Source organism: Mustelus asterias, chromosome 21 (genome assembly GCF_964213995.1).
Source record: "Mustelus asterias chromosome 21, sMusAst1.hap1.1, whole genome shotgun sequence".
NCBI classification, from domain to species: domain Eukaryota; kingdom Metazoa; phylum Chordata; class Chondrichthyes; order Carcharhiniformes; family Triakidae; genus Mustelus; species Mustelus asterias.
This window is the reverse complement of record NC_135821.1, coordinates 5,622,213-5,645,063: the sequence shown is the minus strand read 5'-3', so window position 1 is coordinate 5,645,063 and position 22,851 is coordinate 5,622,213. Positions and strand designations below refer to the sequence as shown.

Genomic DNA, 22,851 nt, shown 5'->3' with positions numbered 1-22,851 from the left:
TTACCCAAGGATGCTCGGGTGCAAGGGAACACTGGTCGAGAAGGAGCGTTGATGTGCCCTGAGACAGGTCTTCAAAGGTTCCAGCAACGGGCTCCAGAATCTTTCAACTAACTGAAGGCATAAACCAAAAATATCCAAAACCAAATCTAGTTAAGAAAGCGTATCATTAAAAAAACAGGTGGAATGTACGCATAACCCTCCCAAATCTACAACCCACGGGGACTACCTGTCTCTCCAATCACTCTCACTAAATACAAACCGAACAAAATAGCTGACAATCCTTTAAATTCTTTCCAAAAAAATATTTAGCATAAACAGAGAGAGAATAAATTCCAGCTTAGGTGCTGATGAGCTGAAATCTGAGTACTCTCAGTGATAATCATTGGGGTCACGCAAGTTTATTCCTCGGGTTTACCTCAACTTTGAACAGTGCAGAGTTAAATTTCACCAGGTGCTGTGTCATTGGGACAGGCCTTGCGAAGGACGGAGAGAGACAGAGAGAGAGGAGGGGTGGAAAATTATTCACAGGGGTGAGAAAGGAACAGAGTGATGGGAACAGATACTGAGATAGGAGGGGGAAAATATTTTAAAATGTACAGGTGGCACAGTGGCAAGTCTCACAGCATCAGGGACCCGGATTCAATTCTGGCCTTGGGTCACTGTCTGTGTGGAGTTTGCACATTCTCCCCGTGTCTACTAGGGTTTCCTCCGGGTGCTCCGGTTTCCTTCCACACGCCAAAGATGTGCAGGTTAGGGGGAATAGCCATGTTAAAATTGCCCCCTTAGTGTCCAAAGATGCGCAGGTTAGGTGGATTTGCCATGCTAAATTGCCCCTGTGTTCCAAGATGTGTAATTTAGGTCGATTGGCCACGTTAAATTAACTCTTAGTATCCAAAGATGTGTGGGTTAGGGGCAATTGGCAGGTTAAATACGTGGGGTTACGGGGACAGGGTCTGGGTAACATGCTCTTTCGGAGAGAAGGTGCAGACTCGATGGGCCAAATGGCCCTGCTCTGCACTGTCGGCATTCTATGATCCATGCTCTTAATTAGTATCTGATAGCCCTGGAATCAAATGTGCAGAGCTATTTCAAGAGGGAACCGGTGTACTGCTTTCCAAAGCAGCCAAACCTCATCACCATCTTGTTCTACACTTAGTTTCGAGTGGACACATGAACAACAGGTACAAAGAGGCAGCATGGCAGCACAGTGGTTAGCACTGCTGCCTCACAGCGCCAGGGAGCTGGGTTCGATTCCCAGTTTGGGTCACTGTCTGTGTGGAGTTTGCACGTTCTCCCCGTGTTTGCGTGGGTTTCCTCCGGGTGCTCCGGTTTCCTCCCACAGTCTGAAAGACGTGCTGGTTAGGGTGCATTGACCCGAACAGGCGCCAGAGTGTGGCGACTAGGAGGATTTCAAAGTGACTTCATTGCAGTGTTAATGTAAGCCTTACTTGTGATTAATAAATAAGCTTTTACTTTACTTTATAAAAATGGGGAGGAAAGTTAACTCACCTCAGTCTGAACTTGCTGTAAAGAGGGGGCTGGTCCACACAGCAGGCACACCTCTACCCCAGGGACCAGCTGAAAGGTCAACAGCCTGTGGGGTACCTGGGATATGAGACCGAGAGAGAGAGGCACAGTACTAAATGATTCAGTTCCCCAACACCTCAATGAACACAAGCTCGGTAACGTCAGCGACTCTCACTGTCCGACAGAGAGAGAGAGCAACCAGCAACAAAGATCAACTGAAACACTCAACAGGTTAGGCAGCACTGCACAGTGGCACAGTGGTTAGCACTGTTGCCTCACAGCGCCAGGGACCCGGGTTCAATTCCCAGCTTGGGTCACTGTCTGTGCGGAATCTGCACGTTCTCCCCGTGTCTGCGTGGGTTTCCTCCGGGTGCTCCGGTTTCCTCCCACAGTCCGAAAGACGTGCTGGTTAGGGCGCATGGGCCGTGCTAAAGTATCCCTCACTGTACCCGAGCAGGCGTTGGAGTGTGGCGACTAGGGGATTTTCACAGTAACTTCATTGCAGTGTTAATGTAAGCCTACTTGTGACACGACTAATAAATAAACTTTAAACTTTTTGGACAGCAAATCAGAAAAACTGAAGCGAGAGGGGAAACAATTAACCCCGGTTAAGTCTGTGGTCTTGTATCAGTTTATAAACCTGGCAAACATTCTTTGAAAATCTCAGCAGATCGGACAGTATCTGTGGGGAGCAAATAGAGGCAACGTTTCGAGTCTGGATGGCCCTGCTTCTACTCTTTCTTCACAGAGGGCGGCACGGTGATGCAGTGGTTAGCGCTGCCACCTCACAGCTCCAGGGACCCGGGTTCGATTCCCGGCTTGGGTCACTGTCTGTGCGGCGTCTGCACATTCTCCCTGTGTCTGCAAGGGTTTCCTCCGGGTGCTCCGGTTTCCTCCCACGATCCAAAAGACGTGCTGGTTAGGGTGCATTGGCCGTGCTAAATTCTCCCTCAGTGTACCCGAACAGGCGCCGGAGTGTGGCGACTAGGGGATTTTCACAGTAACTTCATTGCAGTGTTAATGTAAGCCTACTTGTGACACTTGGGTGGCACGGTGGCACAATGGTTAGCACTGCTGCCTCACAGCACCAGGGACCCGGGTTCGATTCCCGGCTTGGGTCACTGTCTGTGCAGAGTCTGCACGTTCCCCCCGTGTCTGCGTGGGTTTCCTCCGGGTGCTCCGGTTTCCTCCCTCAGTCCGAAAGACGTGCTGGTTAGGGTGCATTGGCCGTGCTAAATTCTCCCTCAGTGTACCCGAACAGGGGCCAGAGTGTGGTGACTATTTCACAGTAACTTCATTGCAGTGTTAATGTAAGCCGACTTGTGACTAATAAATAAACTTTAAAACTTTAGATTTTCCAGCATTTTCTGTTTTTGTTTCAGATTCCTGCATCCCGCAGTATTTTGCTGTTTTCTTGGCCAATGTACTTGCCAGGCAAGCTCTTTCTTTAACAGAGTTGTACACGGTGACATTTTGAAACACTGCGAAGTCCCTAATGAGGCAACCCGAAAAATGGTTATCCATTACGGAAATGTTGTCCCTGCAAACCAACAGCAATTAAATGCCTGCGCGCAGGTCCCCCGCGTGAAATGAAACAAATAATGAATGTTCCTCATGCAAATTGCAAGCTTCTCGATGGAATAAATGAATATTAACCAGCAGAATCTCTCAGGCTAGAATCCCAATTTGTACCCAGTGAGCTGATCCCAGCCAGGAGCACAAGTAGGCACCATACAAAGGGGCCTTAACAAGCTCAGCTATTCTCTGGCTGCCAGCAAGTGATTCCTCAGCGCTAATGTAATTTATTAATTTGTGGCAAGGCCCCTTCCTCGGGGCCTTGAATAGTCAGCTTGCTTAGGCCTCTTCACAGAGGTAATTGTGTAACATGGCCACTGGGATCACATTAAGACTGGACTGGGGTAGAGTGGAGGAGGGAGCAGTTTCCCTTCAGAATCACAGGGAGACGCCACTTGGCCCTGCAGGTTACGGCACATGACATTCAGACATCTTTTAAATGAGTTGGGGACTTCTTTCTCTACTACACTTTCAGACACCGAGTTGCAGACACCCTCTACCGCCCTCTGGGTGAAAAAGCTTTCCTCATCTCCCCTCTAATCTTTCCACCAAACACTCTAAATCTCACTGTACTCTCTAATATGGGCAGCACAGTAGTTAGCACTACTGCCTCACAACGCCAGGGACCCGGGTCTCAATTCCTGGCTTGGGTGACTGCGCGTAGTCTTCGTGTGTGGAGTCTGCACCTTCTCCCCGTCTCTGCGTGGGTTTCCTCTGAGTGCTCCGGTTTCCTCCCATAGTCCGAAAGACGTGCTGGTTAGGGTGCACTGGCCATGCTAAATTCTCCCTCAGTGTACTCGAACAGGCGCCGGAGTGTGGCGACCAGGGGATTTTCACAGTAACTTCATTGTAGTGTTAATGTAAGCCTATTTGTGACACTAATAAATAAACTTTAAAACTTTACATACTCTGCAGGGATAGCACCCAATTCTATCCCATGTGAAGAGAATGTTCCTTATGGAAAAAGCATGCTTGTTCATAGAATCCCTACATTGCAGAAGGAGACCATTCGGCCCATCGAGTCTACACCGACCACACTCCCACCCAGGCCCCATCCCCATGCTCCATGTATTTACCCTAGCTAGTTCCCCTGACACTAAGGGGCAATAAAGCATGGCCAATCCACCTAACCTGCACATCTTTCTGACTGTGGGAGGAAACTGGAACACGCAGAGGAAACGCACGCAAACACGGGGAGAATGTGCAAACTCCACCCAGACAGTGATCCGAGGCCGGAATTGAACCCAGGTCCCTGGCGTTGAGAGGCAGCACTGCTAACCACTGTGCCACCGTGCCGCCCTACATAAGCACCCGAAAACTCTGGGGCCAGAGCCTGCACTCCATTGATTGGAAATGCTGACGTACCCACTCGCAATGCTAAATATTGAAACGTGACCAAACACTGTGACAAGTGGATTTAAGATAGACAAGAAGTTTAAAAACCCGCCGGACAGATGGTTACTCACCGTGGGGCTGCCGTGTGGCAGATAGATGGGGTAATCGCGTGATGAGCTGGGCGCCAAGGATCCCACCAGCCACGCCAACAACATGACCTCCTGGGCTGCGAGCCGCCACCACTTCTCTGTTGCCACGATGACTTTGCCCATGACCACGAGGCACCCAAAGTTACTCTCAGCAGCAGCTGCAGCAACAAATACATCCAGCGCCTCCTGGAGCAGACCAGAGGCAAGAACCACCGTTACATTTCAAACAACGAACCATCTGCCTGAAAGAACTAATAGCCAAGGCTAGGTTACAAAAGTGGCGCACACTGCTGTCTCACAGCGCCAGGGACCCAGGATCAATTTCGGCCTTGGGCGACTGTCTGTGTGGAGTTTGCACCTTCTCCTCGTGTCTGCGTGGGTTTGCTCCGGGTGCTCCGGCTTCCTCCCGCAGTCCAAAGATGTGCAAGTTAAGGGGATTGGCCATGATAAATTGCCCCTTATCTTCCCAAGGTGTGCAGATTAGGTGGATTGGCCATGCTAAATTGCCCCTTATTATCTCAAGATGTATAGGTTAGGGGAAACAGTGGGGTAAATATGTGAGGGTGTGTGGATAGAGCCTGAGTAAGATGCTCTGTCAGAGAGTTGGTCCAGACGTGATGGGCTGCACTGTAGGGATTCAGCGATTCTATGGAAGTTAACGTCAAGCTGAGCGTGCAGGATGCTCTTTATCATTGTTCATCGTGGAGACCTGGTGGATTTGAATTCAAGCCAGACTGAGCAGGAGCCACATGAACTTGGGTCTGAACTCAGGTTTCCTGGCCGGTTTTCCCTCCTAAAGCCCTGGCTCCCAGGAAGCATTAACTTCCATCTCGCCCAGACAACGAACGGCAGGATAAGGACTTCTCTACTCAATATGCAATGAAAGGTCATTAATCGATGGGGTTCAGCGTTGAGGGAAACTTTTACTGTTTATTTAGCAGTTGCCTTAGTTTATCTTGGCATGCTTGGTAGAGCAATAAAGAGAGGAATTACACAGTCCAGATGAGCGGCACAGGGGTTAGCACTGCTGCCTCACAGCGGGTTCAATTCCAGCCTCGGATGATTGATGTACGGGTCCAGTCAACGTGCGGCAGCCATTTTGTTCAGAGCTAGACCCTACAAGGCAGCAACGGAACGCACAATTGGTTGGTGGTGGTGATCACAATTTGAGTGACCAGTGGTTACAGCGCCAGGGACCCGGGTTCAATTCCGGCCTCGGGTCACTGTGTGTGTGTGCGTGTGTGTGTGGAGTTTGCACGTTCTCCCCGTGTCTGTGTGGGTTTCCTCCGGGTGCTCCGGTTTCCTCCCACACTCCAAAGATGTGGGGGGGTTAGGGTGGATTGGCCACACTAAATTGACGCTTAGTGTCCCAAGACGTGTAGATTAGTGGGATTAGCGGGGTAAATGCATGGGGTTCCAAGGATAGGGCCTGTGTGGTTTGCTCTGCCGGTGAGGTGGTGCGGACTTGATGGGCCGATTGGCCTCTTTCTGCATTGTAGGGATTCTATTTTGCCTCAACTGGGAGTATTTGATAGAAAGTGCAAGGGAAGCCTTACTCTGCAGGGAACTGGTGCTGTGACTGGGCTGGGAGTTGATACTGACAATAAATCTTAAAGGGCAGCTAAGGAAAGCTCCACTTTCTACCCTTCTTATTCTATGCTTCAACCCACTTGATGTGGAGATGCCGGCGTTGGACTGGGGTGGGCACAGTAAGAAGTCTCACAACACCAGGTTAAAGTCCAACAGGTTTATTTGGTAGCACAGGCTTTCGGAGCGCTGCTCCTTCATCAGGTGAGTGGAGCAGCACTCCAAAAGCTTGTGCTTCCAAATAAACCTGTTGGACTTTAACCTGGTGTTGTGAGACTTGTTACTGTGTCAAATCACTTGCGCTTTACCCCTGCAAGGTGTTGTGAGAAATCCCTGTCCAAATAATATGTTCAGAAATTTAAATTATGGGTGTCTTTTCAAACTGTGCCGTAGAGGTAATACACCAGTCACAGTCTTCCATTGTACCAGCAAGCAGGGTCCTGTCAGTCTACCCTGTCACCACTAACCTGGAGTATGTCAGAGTGTGGAGACACCACGCAATCCACGCACTGTGTCAGGTCTCCAATCCAATCCGAGGCAGCCAGGAAACTGTCAATCAGCTTGTAACAGGCCTAGGAAAACAGCAAAAATCAGCTCAAACACATAGCAAAAGGAACCCAGTCATAGAATCCCTACAGTGCAGCAGGAGGCCACTCGGCCCATCGAGTCTGCACCCACCACAATCCCACCCAGGCCCTATTCCCCACAACCCTGTGCATTTACCCTAGCAAGTCCTCCTGACACTAAGGGGCAATTTAGCACGGCCAAATCCATCTAACCCGCACATCTTTGGACTGTGGGAGGAAACCGGAGCACTTGGAGGAAACCCACGCAGACACGGGGAGAAGGTGCAGACTCCACACAGACAGTGACCCAAGCCGGGAATCGAACCCGGGTCCCTGGCGCGGTGAAGCAGCAGTGCTGACCACTGTGCCACCCAGTCAAAGCCTTTTCACCAGCATTATTAACACGGATGCCAACAGATTGCAACCAAACATTACGAGGAACTTGTATTAAAACTATTATGCGTTACTGCCTTCAGGCAATCCAATTGGTCTGTTGGAACTTGCATTACAGTGATCTGATTGGACTGCCATAGCCCCATTGGTGAATGGAAGTCACATGACTGCTGTATCTCCAGCCACCCTCTTGATCTGTGGGAACCTCGGTAAGAAGTCCACAACACCAGGTTAAAGTCCAACAGGTTTGTTTGGTAGCACAAGCTTTCAGAGTGCAGCTCCTTCATCAGGTGAGTGGAGGTTAGTTCACAAACACGGCATATATAGGCAAAGACACAATTGCAAGATAATTGCAAGATTGGATTGTGAAGAATGGTTGGAATGCGAGTCTTCACAGGTAATCTATTGACTCTGAATATTGAATCCATTGACTGTCTACACTTCCCGTTGCCTCGGCAAAGCAGCCAGCATAATTAAGGACCCCATGTACCCCGGACATTCTCTCTTCTACCCTCTACCTTTGGGGAAAAAGATACAAAAGTCTGAGGTCATGTACAAACCAACTCAAGAACAGCTTCTTCCCTGCTGCTGTCAGACTTTTGAATGGACCTACCTCGCATTAAGTTGATCTTTCTCCACACCCTAGCTATGACTGTAACACTACATTCTGCACTCCCTTGTTTCCTTCTCTATGAACGGTATGCTTTGTCTGTACAGCGCGCAAGAAACAATACTTTTCACTGTATGTTAATAAGTGACAATAATAAATCAAATCAAATCAATTCTTTACAGGTACAGACAGTGTGCGTGGAGAGAGAGATAATCACAAGAATTGTCTCAAGCCAGGACGGTTAGTAGGATTTTGCAAACCCAGGCAGTACGGTGGGGGTTACAAGTAGTGTGACATGAAGCCAAGATTCCGGTTGAGGCCGTCCTCATGCATGCGGAACTTGGCTATCAGTTTCTGCTTGCCAATTCTGCGGTGTCATGCGTCTTGAAGGCCGCCTTGGAGAGATTAATAGTCGAGTGATAATACCACTAATCCATCGCTTCCCCATATATCTTCACCTGGTGGGGATCTCGCGAGTCAAAGGATAGCAATCAGGAGCTGGAACCCTGGCTAACTCACTGCAAGGTCCCACAAGCGACAATGTGATAAACAAATATTTCAGCAAAGTTGGCTGAGGGATGTGTGGATTAGGTGGATTGGCCACACTAAGTTGCCCCTTAATGTCGGGGGACCAGCTAGGGTAAATGCATGGGGCTGTGGGGATAGGGCCCTGGGTGGGATTGTGGTCGGTTCAGACTCGATGGGCCGAATGGCCTCCTTCTACACTGTAAGGATTCTATGATAGTCATTGGGCAGGACACCAGGAAGAAATCCTCTGGTTCTTTTTTAAAGTTTATTTATTAGTCACAAGTCGGTTTAAATTAACACTGCAATGAAGTTACTGTGAAAATCCCTTGTCGCCACACTCTGGCGTCTGTCTGGGTACACTGAGGGAGAATTTAGCATGGCCAATGCACCCTAACCAGCACGTCTTTCACACATCTTCTCTGAAACAGTGCCACTGGATCTTTCACACCTACCCGAGGGGGCAGAGGAGATGTTAGTTTGACATAGGGCGGCACGGTGGCACAGTGGTTAGCACTGCTGCTTCACAGCTCCAGGGACCTGGGTTCGATTCCCGGCTTGGGTCACTGTCTGTGCGGAGTTTGCACATTCTCCTCGTGTCTGCGTGGGTTTCCTCCGGGTGCTCCGGTTTCCTCCCACAGTCCAAAGATGTGCGGGTTAGGTTGATTGGCCATGCTAAAATTGCCCTTAGTGTCCTGAGATGCGCAGGTTAGAGGGATTAGTGGATAAATATGTAGGGATATGGGGGTAGGGCCTGAGTGGGATTGTGGTCGGTGCAGACTCGATGGGCCGAATGGCCTCTTTCTGCACTGTAGGGTTTCTATGATGATCTCATCCAGAGGGCACGTCTGACACTGCAGCGCGATTTGATTTGATTTATTGTCACATGTATTAACATACAGTGAAAAGTATTGTTTCTTGCGCACTATGCAAAGCATACCGCTCATAGAGAAGGAAAGGAGAGGGTGCAGAATGTAGTGTTACAGTCATAGCTAGGGTGTAGAGAAAGATCAACTTAAATCGAGGTAGATCCATTCAAAAGTGGACAGCAGCAGGGAAGAAGCTGTTCTTGAGTCGGTTGATACATGACCTCAGACTTTTGTATCTTTTTCCCGACAGAAGAAGGTGGAAGAGAGAATGTCCGGGGTGCGTGGGGTGCTTAATTATGCTGGCTGCTTTTCCCGAGGCAGCGGGAAGTGTAGACAGAGTCAATGGATGGGAGTCTGGTTTGCGTGATTAGTGTTAAGTCAACGTTGAACCTGCAGCTTTCTGACTCTGAGTGAGCCACGGCTGGCACTAAACAACGTGCCTCACCATTCCGCAGTCTCACTCACCCGGAGATCCCTCTTCAGTCGTTCCACATTCTTGAGGTTCACCAAATCGTCCAGACCAATCACCAGCACCTTGCAAAATCGGGAGCACACGGTTAAGGTCTAACCAAGACACGGGGAGAATGTGCAAACTCCACACAGACAGTGAGTCAAGGCTGGAACTGCACCCGGGTCCCTGGCACTGTGAGGCAGCAGTGCTAATCATAGAATCCCTACAGTGCAGAAGACCATATAAGACCATAAGACATAGGAGCGGAAGTAAGGCCATTCGGCCCATCGAGTCCACTCCACCATTCAATCATGGTTGATTTCAACTCCATTTACCCGCTCTCTCCCCATAGCCCTTAATTCCTCGAGAAATCAAGAATTTATCAATTTCTGTCTTGAAGACGCTCAACGTCTCGGCCTCCACAGCCCTCTGTGGCAATGAATTCCACAGACCCACCACTCTCTGGCTGAAGAAATTTCTCCTCATCTCTGTTCTAAAGTGACTCCCTTTTATTCTAAGGCTGTGCCCCCGCGTCCTAGTCTCCCCTGTTAATGGAAACAACTTCCCTACGTCCATCCTATCTAAGCCGTTCATTACCTTGTAAGTTTCTATCAGATCTCCCCTCAACCTCCTAAACTCCAATGAATATAATCCCACGATCCTCAGACGTTCATCGTATGTCAGGCCTACCATTCCTGGGATCATCCGTGTGAATCTCCGCTGGACCCGCTCCAGTGCCAGTATGTCCTTCCTGAGGTGTGGGGCCCAAAATTGCTCACAGTACTCCAAATGGGGCCTAACCAGTGCTTTATAAAGCCTCAGAAGTACATCCCTGCTTTTGTATTCCAAGCCTCTTGAGATAAATGGGGGCCATTCAGCCCATCGAGCCTGCACCGACAACAATCCCATCCTGGCCCTATCCCCGTAATCTATGCATTTACCCTGCTAATCCCCCTGACACTAAAGGGGCAATTTTAGCACAGCCAATCAACCTAACCTGCACATCTTTGGACTGTGGGAGGAAACCGGAGCACCCGGAGGAAACCCATGCAGACATGGAGAGAATGTGTAAATTCCACACAGGCAGTCACCCGAGGCCAGAATTGAACCTGGGCCCCTGGCGCTGTGAGGCAGCAAGCAGTCCTCACCACTGTGCCACCCGTTCATATTCTCAGGACGTCCCAAAATACTTTACAGCCAATGAAGTACTTTTAAACGGTGTCCCTGTTCGAATGTACCCCTTGCGACGGCCAATTGCACTTAACAAGGTCCCGTGAACATCAGTGTGATAATGACCTGATGACTTGTCACATGAATTGAAGGATAAATCTTGGCCAGAACAGTGGGGAGAACGTCCCAGCAATTTTCCCAAATGCTGCCAAGTTATTTTTTTTTACACTTACCAGAGAGGGCAGACTGGGCCTCGGTTTAATATCTTAATAGCTCTTATCGGAAAAACCGCAGCTTGGACAGTGCAGTGCTCTCTCAGCGCTCCTGCTGGGATTGTCAGCCTGGATCTATGTGCTGATATAGCTGATGCTCTGGGTCTTGAACCCACAACGTGGTGACTCCGAAACCAGAGTGCTACCCACTGAGCCACGGCTGACGAGAGCAGCAGTAACAGCACCAGTCCTGCACTCCTTCCACTCTTCACACTGAGTTTGCTTTGGCTTCAGTTGGCCAGGATACAAACCTGGCCAGTGGGAAGCTGACATCTGAGGAGCCGCGTGCGTGGGCCAGAAGGCCTTTTCCCGTCCACTCTTATTCGTCACACCGAACGTAGGTGTCCTTTTAAAAAAAAAACACTCCTGTCAACCTGAATAAGGCTTTGCCCTGCAGACTCACCATGGCACTGAACACGTTGTCTAACAAGCGGCTTAGGTAAAGGTCATTTGCATCTTCCTCAGAGGTCATGGCGATGAGAGTGATGCTGCGTAACCATAGAAACAAGCTGTTAGCACAGTATGGACTACATCTTGGGCATATCTTTAGGGCACCTGTGTGGCTATTTCTAACGGCCTGCTAACCTGTCTCTGGAACACAGACACCAAGCACTGTGCAAAACAACGACGGACAGGACTTCTTTAATTGGATTTTCTGCCTTCTCACCAATGTTCCTTTTCTTCGCTGCCCTCCTGAAGGCAGTGAACCATCTGTCCTCCAGTGCCTCATCCAAGTTTCCAAACCTTTGTCTTGCATAACTAGGCCACGAACGTCAGCCAGCTATTTGTGGTCAGCATCAAGGCCTGAGTTCACTTGACAGCTCTGGGTTCCAGCAGGGAGTCACTGATTAGCGGTTAACAATGGCAGTTCTGAGCAAACTCCCCCACTCTGGGAATGCTGAGGTTTGAACAAAGAACGTTACAGCACAGAAACAGGCCCTTCAGCCCTCCAAGCCTGCACCGACCATGTTGCCCCGACTGAACAAAAACCCCCTACCCTTCCGGGGACCATATCCCTCTATTCCCATCCTATTCATGTATTTGTCAAGTTAAAGTCCAACGGGTTTATTTGGTAGCACGAGCTTTCGGAGCGTTGCCCCTTCATCAGGTGACTCATCTGATGAAGGAGCAGCGCTCCGAAAGCTCGTGCTACCAAATAAACGTGTTGGACTTTAACCTGGTGTTGTGAGACTGCTTACTGTGCCCACCCCAGTCCAACGCCGCCAACTCTATATCATGTATTTGTCAAGACGCCCCTGAAAAGTCACTATTATATCTGCTTCCACTATCTCCCCCGACAGCGAGTTCCAGGCACCCACCACCCTCTGTGTAAAAACCTTGCCTCGTACATCTCCTTTAAACCTTGCCCCTCGCACCTTAAACCTATGCCCCCTAGTAATTGACTCTTCCACCTTGGAAAAAAGCTTTGATTTGATCTACTGCCCCCACATCGGAGCAAAACTAATCCAGAACAGAGCGTGCGTCTGTCTGGTCTCCACAGCCCAGTGCCATTCAGGAATGGTGCATTTACCTTCCGGTTCTGTACTCACTTTCAACTGCCTAGGTCCTATGCTTTGGAAATTCCTCCCTCAACCTCTCAGTCTCCCCTTTCAAGATGCTCTTTGACACCGATTTCTTTGGCCAGGTTTTTGATTACCTTCCCTCATAGCTCCTTCTGTGTCACATTTTGCTCGATAATTGCTCCTGGGAATCCCCCAGTACCTTTTACTGCATTTATGGGGAGGCGATGGCCTAGCGGTATTATCGCTAGACTATTCATCCAGAAATTCAGCTAATGTTCAGGGGACCCGGGTTCGAATCCTAGCACGGCAGATGGTGGAATTTGAATTCACTAAAAAAAATCTGGAATTAAGAATCTACGGACGACCGTGAAACCATTGTTGGAAAAACCCATTTGGTTCACGAGTGTTCTTTAGGGAAGGAAATCTGCCGCCCTTATCTGGTCTGGCCTACATGTGACTCATAGGAATTAGGAGCAGAAGTTGGCAAATTCAGTCCTTCGAGCCTGCTCCCCCATTCAATCAGTTCTCTCCCTGGTCTCAAATCCACCTCCCCACCTGTTCCCCATATCCCCTTATCCCTTTTTTATTAGAAATATATCCATCTCCTTCTTGAAACCATTCAATGATTCAGACTCCACTGCGCTATGGGGCAGCGAGTTCCACAAGAGAAGTAGTTCCTCCTCATCTCAGTTTTAAATCTACCGCCTCTCAGCCTATACCTGTGACCTCTTGTTCGAGATTGCCCCACAAGGGGAAACATTTGGTCTGTATGTACTTTATCAATCCCTTTTAAAATTTGATATACCTCAATCAGATCCCCTCACATTCCTTCTGAACTCCAGCAAGTACAAGCCCACTCTCGAGCCACGGCAATGTGGTTGACTCTCAACGGCCCTCCGAGGGCAACTGGGGATGGGCAATAAATGCTGGCCCAGCCAGTGACGCCCATGTCCCATAAATGATTTTTTAAAATTAAAGGCACTACATAAATGCATGAATTTTTACCAATTATTAGTCGTTGGGATTGTTCTGTGCACCCTTTGAGCATATCTAGGGAGGGAGAAGATACACAGCAGCTGGTAGTTGGTTCTGACTGTGATATTTCAGTGACACAAGAAGGGGGAAGAGAGGAAACTCCAGTAGTTGTGCTTCTCTTCCTCACCTTCCTGAATGCATTGGACTTTTAAATCCAGGGGTCCTGTATTGGCAAAACATTTCCTTTTCCTTGCTCCAATCTGTAGTTTTTGGGTGTTTGGGAATGTAAAGGGTTAATGCATCATTATTAAATTATTAATGCCACTTCATGTTGAAGCATTCCACGGCTTGGGTCACTGTCTGTGTGGAGTTTGCATGTTCTCCCCGTGTCTGTGTGGGTTTCCTCCGGGTGCTCCGGTTTCCTCCCACAGTCCAAAAATGTGTGAGTTAGCTGGATTGGCCGTGATAAATTGTCCATTAGTGTCAGGGGGATTAATAGGGTAAATATATGGGGTTACAAGGATAGGGCCTGGGTGGGATCGTTGTCGGTGCAGACTCGATGGGCCAAATGGCCTCCTTCTGCATTGTAGGGATTCTATGATTCAGCCCACCCAAGGTCCGACTCCCATCAGGAAGACTGGTCTGGAAAAACTCTCCCACGCAGAACCTCAACGCAAACGCCACCTGGACAAACGAATGGGAATCATCGGACACGACAAACAAGTATCTGCTCTCAAACCCAACCCAACAGCTATCTGGTTTCAACCTTCCTACGTAAGAGTGGTCCACCCTCAACAGGTTCAGGACCAGCCACGGCCCCTCTCGGCCAACCCCTACAGATGGGGCATTAGTGCCAGTCCTCGATGTGCCTGTCGGAGAGAGCAAACTCTGCACCACATCATAGAAGAATGTCTAGTCCACAGACTCACACTCAAACACAGCAGGACCGAAAGAAACTACTAAGCTTAGGGACTTTGTATTGGCTAAATATAATAAGTAGGCTGTAAATGTTAATATGGGACTGAGGAAACTGTACCATCCACATTATACGAAATAGGAGCAGTAGGCCATTCGGCCCCTCAAGCCTGCCCCGCCATTCAATAAGATCATGGCTGATCTGTTTGTGTTTCTAAGTCCACCTTCCAATTTACCCCCGGCAATCTTTCATTCCCTAGGCTGACAAGAATCTATCTCCCTCCGACTTAAAAATATTCAGTGATCCTGCCTCCACCACCTTTTACACATGCCCCATAGAAAGCATTCTTTCTGGTTGTATCACAGGTTGGTATGGCTCCTGCTCTGCCCAAGACCGCAAGAAGCTACAAAAAGGTTGTGAATGTAGCCCAATCCATCACGCAAACCAACCTCCCAAACATTGACTCTGTCTACACTTCCCACTGCCTCGGCAAAGCAGCCAGCATTATTAAGGACCCCACGCACCCCGGACATTCTCTCTTCCACCTTCTTGCGTCGGGAAAAAGATACGAAAGTCTGAGGTCACGTACCAACCGACTCAAGAACAGCTTCTTCCCTGCTGCCGTCAGACTTTTGAATGCACCTATCTCACATTATGTTGCTCTTTCTCTACACCCTAGCTATGACTGTAACACCCAACCAGCACGTCTTTCGGACTATGGGAGGAAACCAGAATACAGTTTGCTAATGACACCACCATAGTGAGTTGGATCTCAAACAATGACAAGACGGAATACAGGAGATAGAGAATCTGATGAAATGAAGGAGGCCATTCAGCCCATTGTGCCTGCACCAACAACAATCCTAGCCAGGCCCTATCCCCGTAACCCCACACATTTACCCTGCTAATCCCCACAAAACCAGGGTCAATATAGCATGGCCAATCAACCTAACCTGCACATCTTTGGACTCTGGGAGGAAACTGGATCACCCGGAGGAAACCCACGCAGACATGGAGAGAATGTGCAGACTCTACACAGACAGTGACCCAAGCCGGGAATTGAACCCGGGTCCCTGGCGCTGTGAGGCAGCAGTGCTAACCACTGTGCCACCGTGTGATTAACAGGTTTCGGGCAGACCAAAGGGAGCGCCTTTCACCAAGTTGACGATCCTCCAGCAGCAGTTGATATCTGCGTTCCCGGGAACAGCCCCTGGAGCACAGAGTCCTGCATCATGGAGATGCTCGGGATGACTCCTGGACTTTTGTTGGACCTCACCTCTCCTGGAAAACTCTCCAACAGACCCTGGTGTTGTCAGTGCGAGTGCTGGTCAGGAGAACATTCTGGTTACTCCCAAACATATGGACTCCATTCAGAGAGCCGATCACAGAGAACGGGAGCTGCAAAAATAAAAAAGGATATTACTGACAATGTAACGTCCGCAAAAAGTCATCCGATCCTTCGAAGCTGTTGCTTCCAACGCCAAAGTTTAAAACCATTAAAGTTTATTTATTAGTGTCACAAGTAGGCTTACATTAACACTGCAATGAAGTTACTGTGAAAATCCCCTCGTCACCTCACTCCGGCGCCTGTTCGGGTACACTGAGGGAGAATTTAGCACGGCTGTGGGAGGAAACGGGAGCACCTGGACGAAACTCACGCAGACACAGGGAAAATGTGCAGACTCCATACAGTGACCCAAACCAGGAATTGAACCCGGTCCCTGGCGCTGTGAAGCAGCAGTGCTAACCCACTGTGCCACACTGAAGGAATTGATGGGGTTAGTAGAGGGACAAACAATCCCCCTCTTGTGGGAACGTCCAGAACCAGAAGGAAACACCCTTAAAATTAGAAATTCGCATTTTAGTGGCAGCATGAGGAATGACTACTGCATAGAATCATAGAATCCCTCCAGTGTAGAAGGAGGCCATTTGGCCCATCAAGTCTGCACTGATCACAATCCCAACAGGCCCTATCCACGTAATCCCACGTATTCACCCTGCTAATCCCCCTGATTTAGGGGCAATTGATCAAGGCCAATCAATAGTCATGGCCGCATATCTTTGGAGCGTGGGAGGAAACCGGAGCACCCGGAGGAAACCCACGCAGACATGGGGAGAATGTGCAACTCCACACAGTAGAAAGGGTCGAGAGCGTCAAGCTTTTGTGTGTCCAGATCATCAACAACCTGTCCTGATCCCCCCATGCCGACACTATAGTTAAGAAAGCCCACCAACGCCTCTACTTTCTCAGAAAACTAAGGAAATTTGGCACGTCAGCTACGATTCTCACCAACTTTTACAGAGAAAGCATTCTTTCTGGTTGTGTCACAGCTTGGTCTGGCTCCTGCTCTGACCAAGACCGCAAGAAACTACAAAAGATTGTGAATGTAGCCCAATCCATCACGCAAACCAGCCTCCCATCCATTGACTCTGTCTACACTTCCCGCTGCCTCAGAAAAACAGCCAGCATAATCATGGACCCCACGCACCCCGGACATTCTCTCTTCCACCTTCTTCCGTCGGGAAAAAGATACAAAAGTCTGAGGTCACGTACCAACCGACTCAAGAACAGATTCTTCCCTGCTGCTATCAGACTTTTGAATGGACCTACCTTGCATTAAGTTGATCTTTCTCTACACCCTAGCTATGACTGTAACACTACATTTTGCACTCTCTCATTTCCTTCTCTATGAACAGTATGCTTTGTCTGTATAGCGCGCAAGAAACAATACTTTGCACTGTATACTAATACACGTGACAATAATAAATCAAATCAAATCAAATGGCAGTGATCCAAGGCTGAAATTGAACCCGGGCTCCTGGGGCTGTGAGGCAGCAGTGCTAATCACTGTGCCACCATGCCGTCCCCCTTCACACAAGAGCAAGTCAGAGGCTGACTATTCTGTGGCGAGTAACTCAGCTCCTGACTCCCCAAAGCGTGTCCACATCTACAAGGCATAAGTCAGGAATGTGATGGAATACCCCACTTGCCTGGATGAGCGCAACTCCAACAACACTCAAGGACCTGGACACCATCCAGGACAAGCAGCCTGCTTGATCAGCACTGCACCAATCACCTTAAACATTCAATCCCCCTGCTACTGATGCAATATGTACCATCTACAAAATGCACTGCAGCAACTCACCAAGGCTCCTTCGACAGCATCTTCCAAACCCACAATCTCTACTACCTAGAAGGACAAGGGCAGCAGATAAATGGGAACACCCCCTTCAAGTTCCCCTCCAAGCCACACATCATCCTGACGTGGAACTATATCACCGTTCCTTCACTGTTGCAGGGTAAAAATCCCTAACAGCTCTGTGGGTGTATCTACACCATATGGATGGCAGCGGTTCAAGAAGGCAGCTCACGTGCCCCTTCTCAAGGACATTTAGAGATGGGCAATGAAAGCTGATCTACCTAGCGACACTCACACCATGAAAATAAATTGTATAATAATTGCAAAGGCAAGTTACTATAGATGCTGGAATCTGAAACAAATCTCAGCAGATCTGACAGCATCTGTGGAGAGAGAAGAGCTAACATTTCAAATCTGGATAACTCTTCATCAGAACTTAATTCATTCGGGGGCATGGCTGGCCAACATTTGTTGCTCACTCTTAGTTGCCCGAAGACTGTTTTGAGTCAACCACATTGCTGTGGCTCTGGAGTTAACATATAATCCAAACCAGGAGAGCTTCAAGTTTTGGGTGTCCAGATCACTAACAACCTGTCATGGTACCCCCCCATGCCGACACTATAGTTAAGAAAGCCCACCAACACCTCTACTTTCTCTGAAGAATAAGGAAATTTGGCATGTCAGCTGCGACTCTCTCCAACTTATACAGATGCACCATAGAAAGCATCCTTTCCGGATGTATCACAGCTTGGTATGGCTTCTGCTCTGCCCAAAGACCGCAAGAAACTACAAAAGGTCGTGAATGTAGCGCAATCCATCACGCAAACCAGCCTCCCATCCATTGACACTGTCTACACTTCCCGCTGCCTTGGAAAAGTAGCCAGCATAATTAAGGACGCCACGCACCCCGGATATTTTCTCTTCCACCTTCTTCCGTTGGGAAAAAGATACAAAAGTCTGAGGTCACGCACCAACTGAATCAAGAACAGATTCTTCCCTGCAGCCATCAGACATTTGAATGGACCTACCTAGCATTAAGGTGATCTTTCTCTACATCCTAGCTATGACTGTAACACTGCATTCTGCACTCTCTCATTTTCCTTCTCTGTGAACGGTATGCTTTGTCTGTATAGCACACAAGAAACAATACTTTTCATTGTATCCCAATACATGTGACAATAATAAATCAAATCAGATTTCCTTCCCAAAAGGACATTAGTGAACCAGATGGGTTTTTCTGACAATCTACAGTGGTTTCATGGTCATCAGTAGATTCTTAATTCCAGATTTTTATTGAGTTCAAATTCCACCATTTGCCATGGCAGGATTCGAACCCAGGTCTCCAGAACATTAGCTGAGTTTTTGGATTAATACCCCAGCAATAATACCACTCGGCCATCACCCCCTCCCCTCAGAGCTGAAGAGAACTGGAAATAGGATAAGATTTATACTGTTGTTGGGGGCTGTGGAGCAGTAGGGGCTGGATAGAGGGGCCAGAGATAAGTGAAGGCTGGGGAAGAGATTAACAATTACTGCTCCACACATAAACCTCATCCTCTTTCGAGTTCTCAATGAAGAGTCACCCAGACTTGAAATGTTAGCTCTGTTCTCTCTCCCCAGATGCTGTCAGACCTGCTGAGATTTTCCAGCATGTTCTGAAAAGAAAAGGAAATGGAAATCTCCCAAAAAAATGCTATTGAGAGGGTTCAATTGAAAACTTCAAAACTGAGATTGTTAATGATTTTTGTTTGGCAAATGTACTCAGGGTCTGAAACCAAGGCAGATGGATGGAATTAAGATGCAAATCAGCTGCGATTCAATTGAATGGTCTTCTGTTTCTACCTTATGTTATATTCTGGAGTAGCATTGAGTAGTGCTTCACCTGCAATCCAACCTCCTTAAACATTCACTCACTCCACCCCTGGTGCAGCATGGTTGAGGAGTCTGCCATCTGCAAAAGACACTACAGCAACTCACAAAGGTGCCTTCAACAACACGTTACAAACCTGCGACCTCTAAAAGCCAGAGGTGCAGCAGGTGTATGGGAATGCCACCACGCGCAATCCCTCACTATTCCGGCTAGGAATTATAATTCACCGTTCCTTCATCGTGGCTGGGTCAAAATGCTGGCAGCTCCCTCACTAACTGCCCTGTGGGCCTCAACAGTTCAAGATGGCAGCTCACCGCCACCTTCTCAAGGATGGCAGCAAAAAAATGCCATGCCTTGCTATCTGTAAGGGCGTCACGGTGGCACAGTGATTAGCACTACTAGGGACCCGGGTTCGAATCCAGCCTCGGGCAACTGTCTGTGTGGAGTTTGTATGTTCTCCCCGTGTCTGCGTGGGTTTCCTCCCACACGCCAAAGGGTTAGGTGGATTGGCCACGGTAAATTGCCCTTTAGTGTCCCAAGATGTGTAGGTCAGGTGGATTGGCCATGGTAAATTGTCCCTTAGTGTCCAAAGACACGGAGACTAGGTGGATTGGCCATGGTAAGTGTTTGGGGTAATGGGGATAGAGCGGAGAAGAAGGCTTGGGTAAGATGCTCTGCTGCAGAGTCGTGCAGACTCATTGGGCTGAATGGCCTCCTTCTGCACTGTAGGAATTCTACAATGGCCCACATCTTGAGAATGAAAAAAACAATAGGCTTTTGCTTTTTAGCGCATTTTAATCATTAAAATGACCACCAATACCAGATGGGCAGTCAGGTTTGGCAGAAAGTGGCATATGCAGAGGCACAAGAGGACACCACCTTACTGGCTGTTGTACTCCATGTGTCTAATTATAAAAGATCAGAGAATCCTCACAGTGCAGAAGGAAGCCATTCAGCCCATCCAGTCTGTACCGACTCTCCAACAGAGCATCTTACCCAGGCCCCCCATAAGCCCACATATTTCCCATGGCCAACGCATCTAACCAGCACATCTTTCGGAGTGTGGGAGGAAACCAGAGCACCTGGAGGAAACCCACGCAGACACGGGGGAGGACGTGCAAACTCCACACAGTCAGTCACCCGAGATCGGAATTGAACCCGGGTCCCTGGCGCTGTGAGGGTGCAGTGATAACCACTGTGCCACCATGAGAAATGTCTTGCCGCACCTCCATCATCCTTCATGGCAGTAACCTCTGCACAGCTGAAGAAACTGCGCTGGTTCTTAATTTTCCTGAATGCAAAAAACACAATATTTCATGATTTTATTCAAATTGCAAACAAAAGAGATTTTCTTTTTTATTAAACAAAAGAGAAGACAATGCATTATAAAGATTGAAGCCTGAGTGAGGTTACCTGCCTGCTTTCCCCCTTGCTTCTGCAGTACAGAGGGACCCCACTGCTGGTTGCTAAGCAGAGTAGCTGCACACTGGCCGCCATCTTCTTCAGCCAATGTTTCCCCCTTCCGCCACCCTTCTCTTTCCCGAGGCACGCCGGGATGCCACGGCGTCGCCTAGCAACCGCGCCCCTAACAACCGCCCGCGCATGCGTGTCCGCAACACAACAACCGCCTGCGCATGCGTTAGCGCGCCCCGACGGCCAATCTGAGCATGCGGTCACCGCGCCCTAACGACCAACCCGCACATACGTCACCGCAGCCTAACAACCAGCCCACGCATGCGCCGCCGCTCCACAACACCTAACCCGCGCGTGCGCAGTTCTGCGAATGTTGCTACATTCTCCTCCTGCCATCCCAATGGGGGATTCCCCATCAGTCCAGCATCAAATGAATGGAAAGGCACCCACATTGATCAAAGTGCAGCAATAAACTTCAAATCACAGATAAAACAAAATAAATCTTGATTAAATCACAGCTTAATGTTCCTGAGAGTTCTGATGTTAAAGGTTTATCCTAAATTAGCTAAATTTGATGGGTGGCACAGTGGGTTAGCACTGCTGCCTCATCTGACGAAGGAGCAGCGCTCCGAAAGCTAATGGTATTTGCTACCAAATAAACCTGTTGGACTTTAACCTGGTGTTATTAAAATTCTTACTGGCCTCACAAACGCCAGGGGACCCGGGTTCGATTCCCGGCTTGGGTCACTGTCCGTGTGGAGCCTGCACCTTCTCCCCGTGTCTGCGTGGGGGTCCTCCGGTTTCCTCCCACAGTCCGAAAGATATGCTGGTTAGGCGAATTGGCCATGGTAAATTCTCCCTCAGTGTACACAGAGTGTGATGACTCAGGGATTTTCACAGTAACTCATTGCATCCCAGTACATGTGTTCAAAATAAATCAAAACAGCTCGAAACAGGAATATTGGGATCAATGTTTGTTCAGTGCTTTGCAATTGATTAAAATAACCTACTGATATTTAAATCAATAAAGCCACTTACATCTAATTGATCCGTAATAATATGTTAAAATATTATCTCTGTATGGAATTCCTGTTCATTTTTATGTGACACACTTTTTATGATCTTTATGATTTTAACAAAATAAAAGATGCCATTTGTTGTGGGAAAAATGCCACTTGTGAGTCAGGCTTGAAGGTTTCAACAATACAGTTTTATTTAACGAAGCTTCGTGGAGATAAGGCACTAACAAGCAGCAAAACCTTCTCTCAATGAGACAATAGGAGCGGTCCATCTTTATACCCTTTACACAATAGATGGACCGGACATCTAGCCATTATCACATCATTGTAATCAAGTAGATGATTGATCGTTAAACACATCGTTGTAATCAAGTAGGTGATCGATCGTTAAACACATCGTTATAGACAAATACAGACAGATACAGACATAAGCATGTTAACATCGCATTGTTCTATGAATGGATACATTTCCTACGTCAGTGACTATCAACGACTTTAGTTTCGGTCTATTCATACAGTAGTTTACAGTAATTGGTTTTCCTGCAGTTATGTATTCCCGATCCCACCTGTAGTTAATCTCATTATCTATCCCTATTATCCTTATCTTTAAGCCCTGGCTGGCTTCCTGTAAGATTTGATTCCTGCATGTTTAACTTTGGATAGCTGTCTGTCCTTTATGTTTTAATCTCAGGTGGCTGTTTGTACTGAAAGTCAGTGTCTGTTTAATGTCTCTTTCCCAGGTGACTGTTTGTGTGCCAGGCCACCATCTTATGTGTACCCATCTGTATATGTTTCCTCCTTCAGTCCCCGCTTTTGGTCGGATTATGAGTTTCACTAATCCTTAGACCAACAGTACAATTTTTATATGTATAATTCTTTGTTCTTCTTCTTTCCTTCTTCGTTTCTTCAGATGTCTTCGGGGATCTTCATCGGGGTTTCTTCTTTGATGTTCACACTGGCTCCTGG

The 22,851-nt window shown here is 48.2% G+C and overlaps 1 protein-coding gene across 1 annotated transcript; it reads right to left on the bottom strand.

The window, feature by feature from the left end:
* Nucleotides 1–20,994, bottom strand: fuz (fuzzy planar cell polarity protein). Its single transcript, XM_078237283.1, has 8 exons — nucleotides 20,867–20,994; nucleotides 15,720–15,841; nucleotides 11,433–11,517; nucleotides 9,602–9,670; nucleotides 6,641–6,745; nucleotides 4,569–4,772; nucleotides 1,510–1,605; nucleotides 1–111 (listed from the first exon to the last, which is right to left on the bottom strand). Exons 1-8 carry the CDS (start codon nucleotides 20,948–20,950, stop codon nucleotides 1–3), a joined length of 876 nt encoding a protein of 291 aa, XP_078093409.1. The 5' UTR covers nucleotides 20,951–20,994.
* Between the last annotated feature and the right edge of the window lie 1,857 nt (nucleotides 20,995–22,851).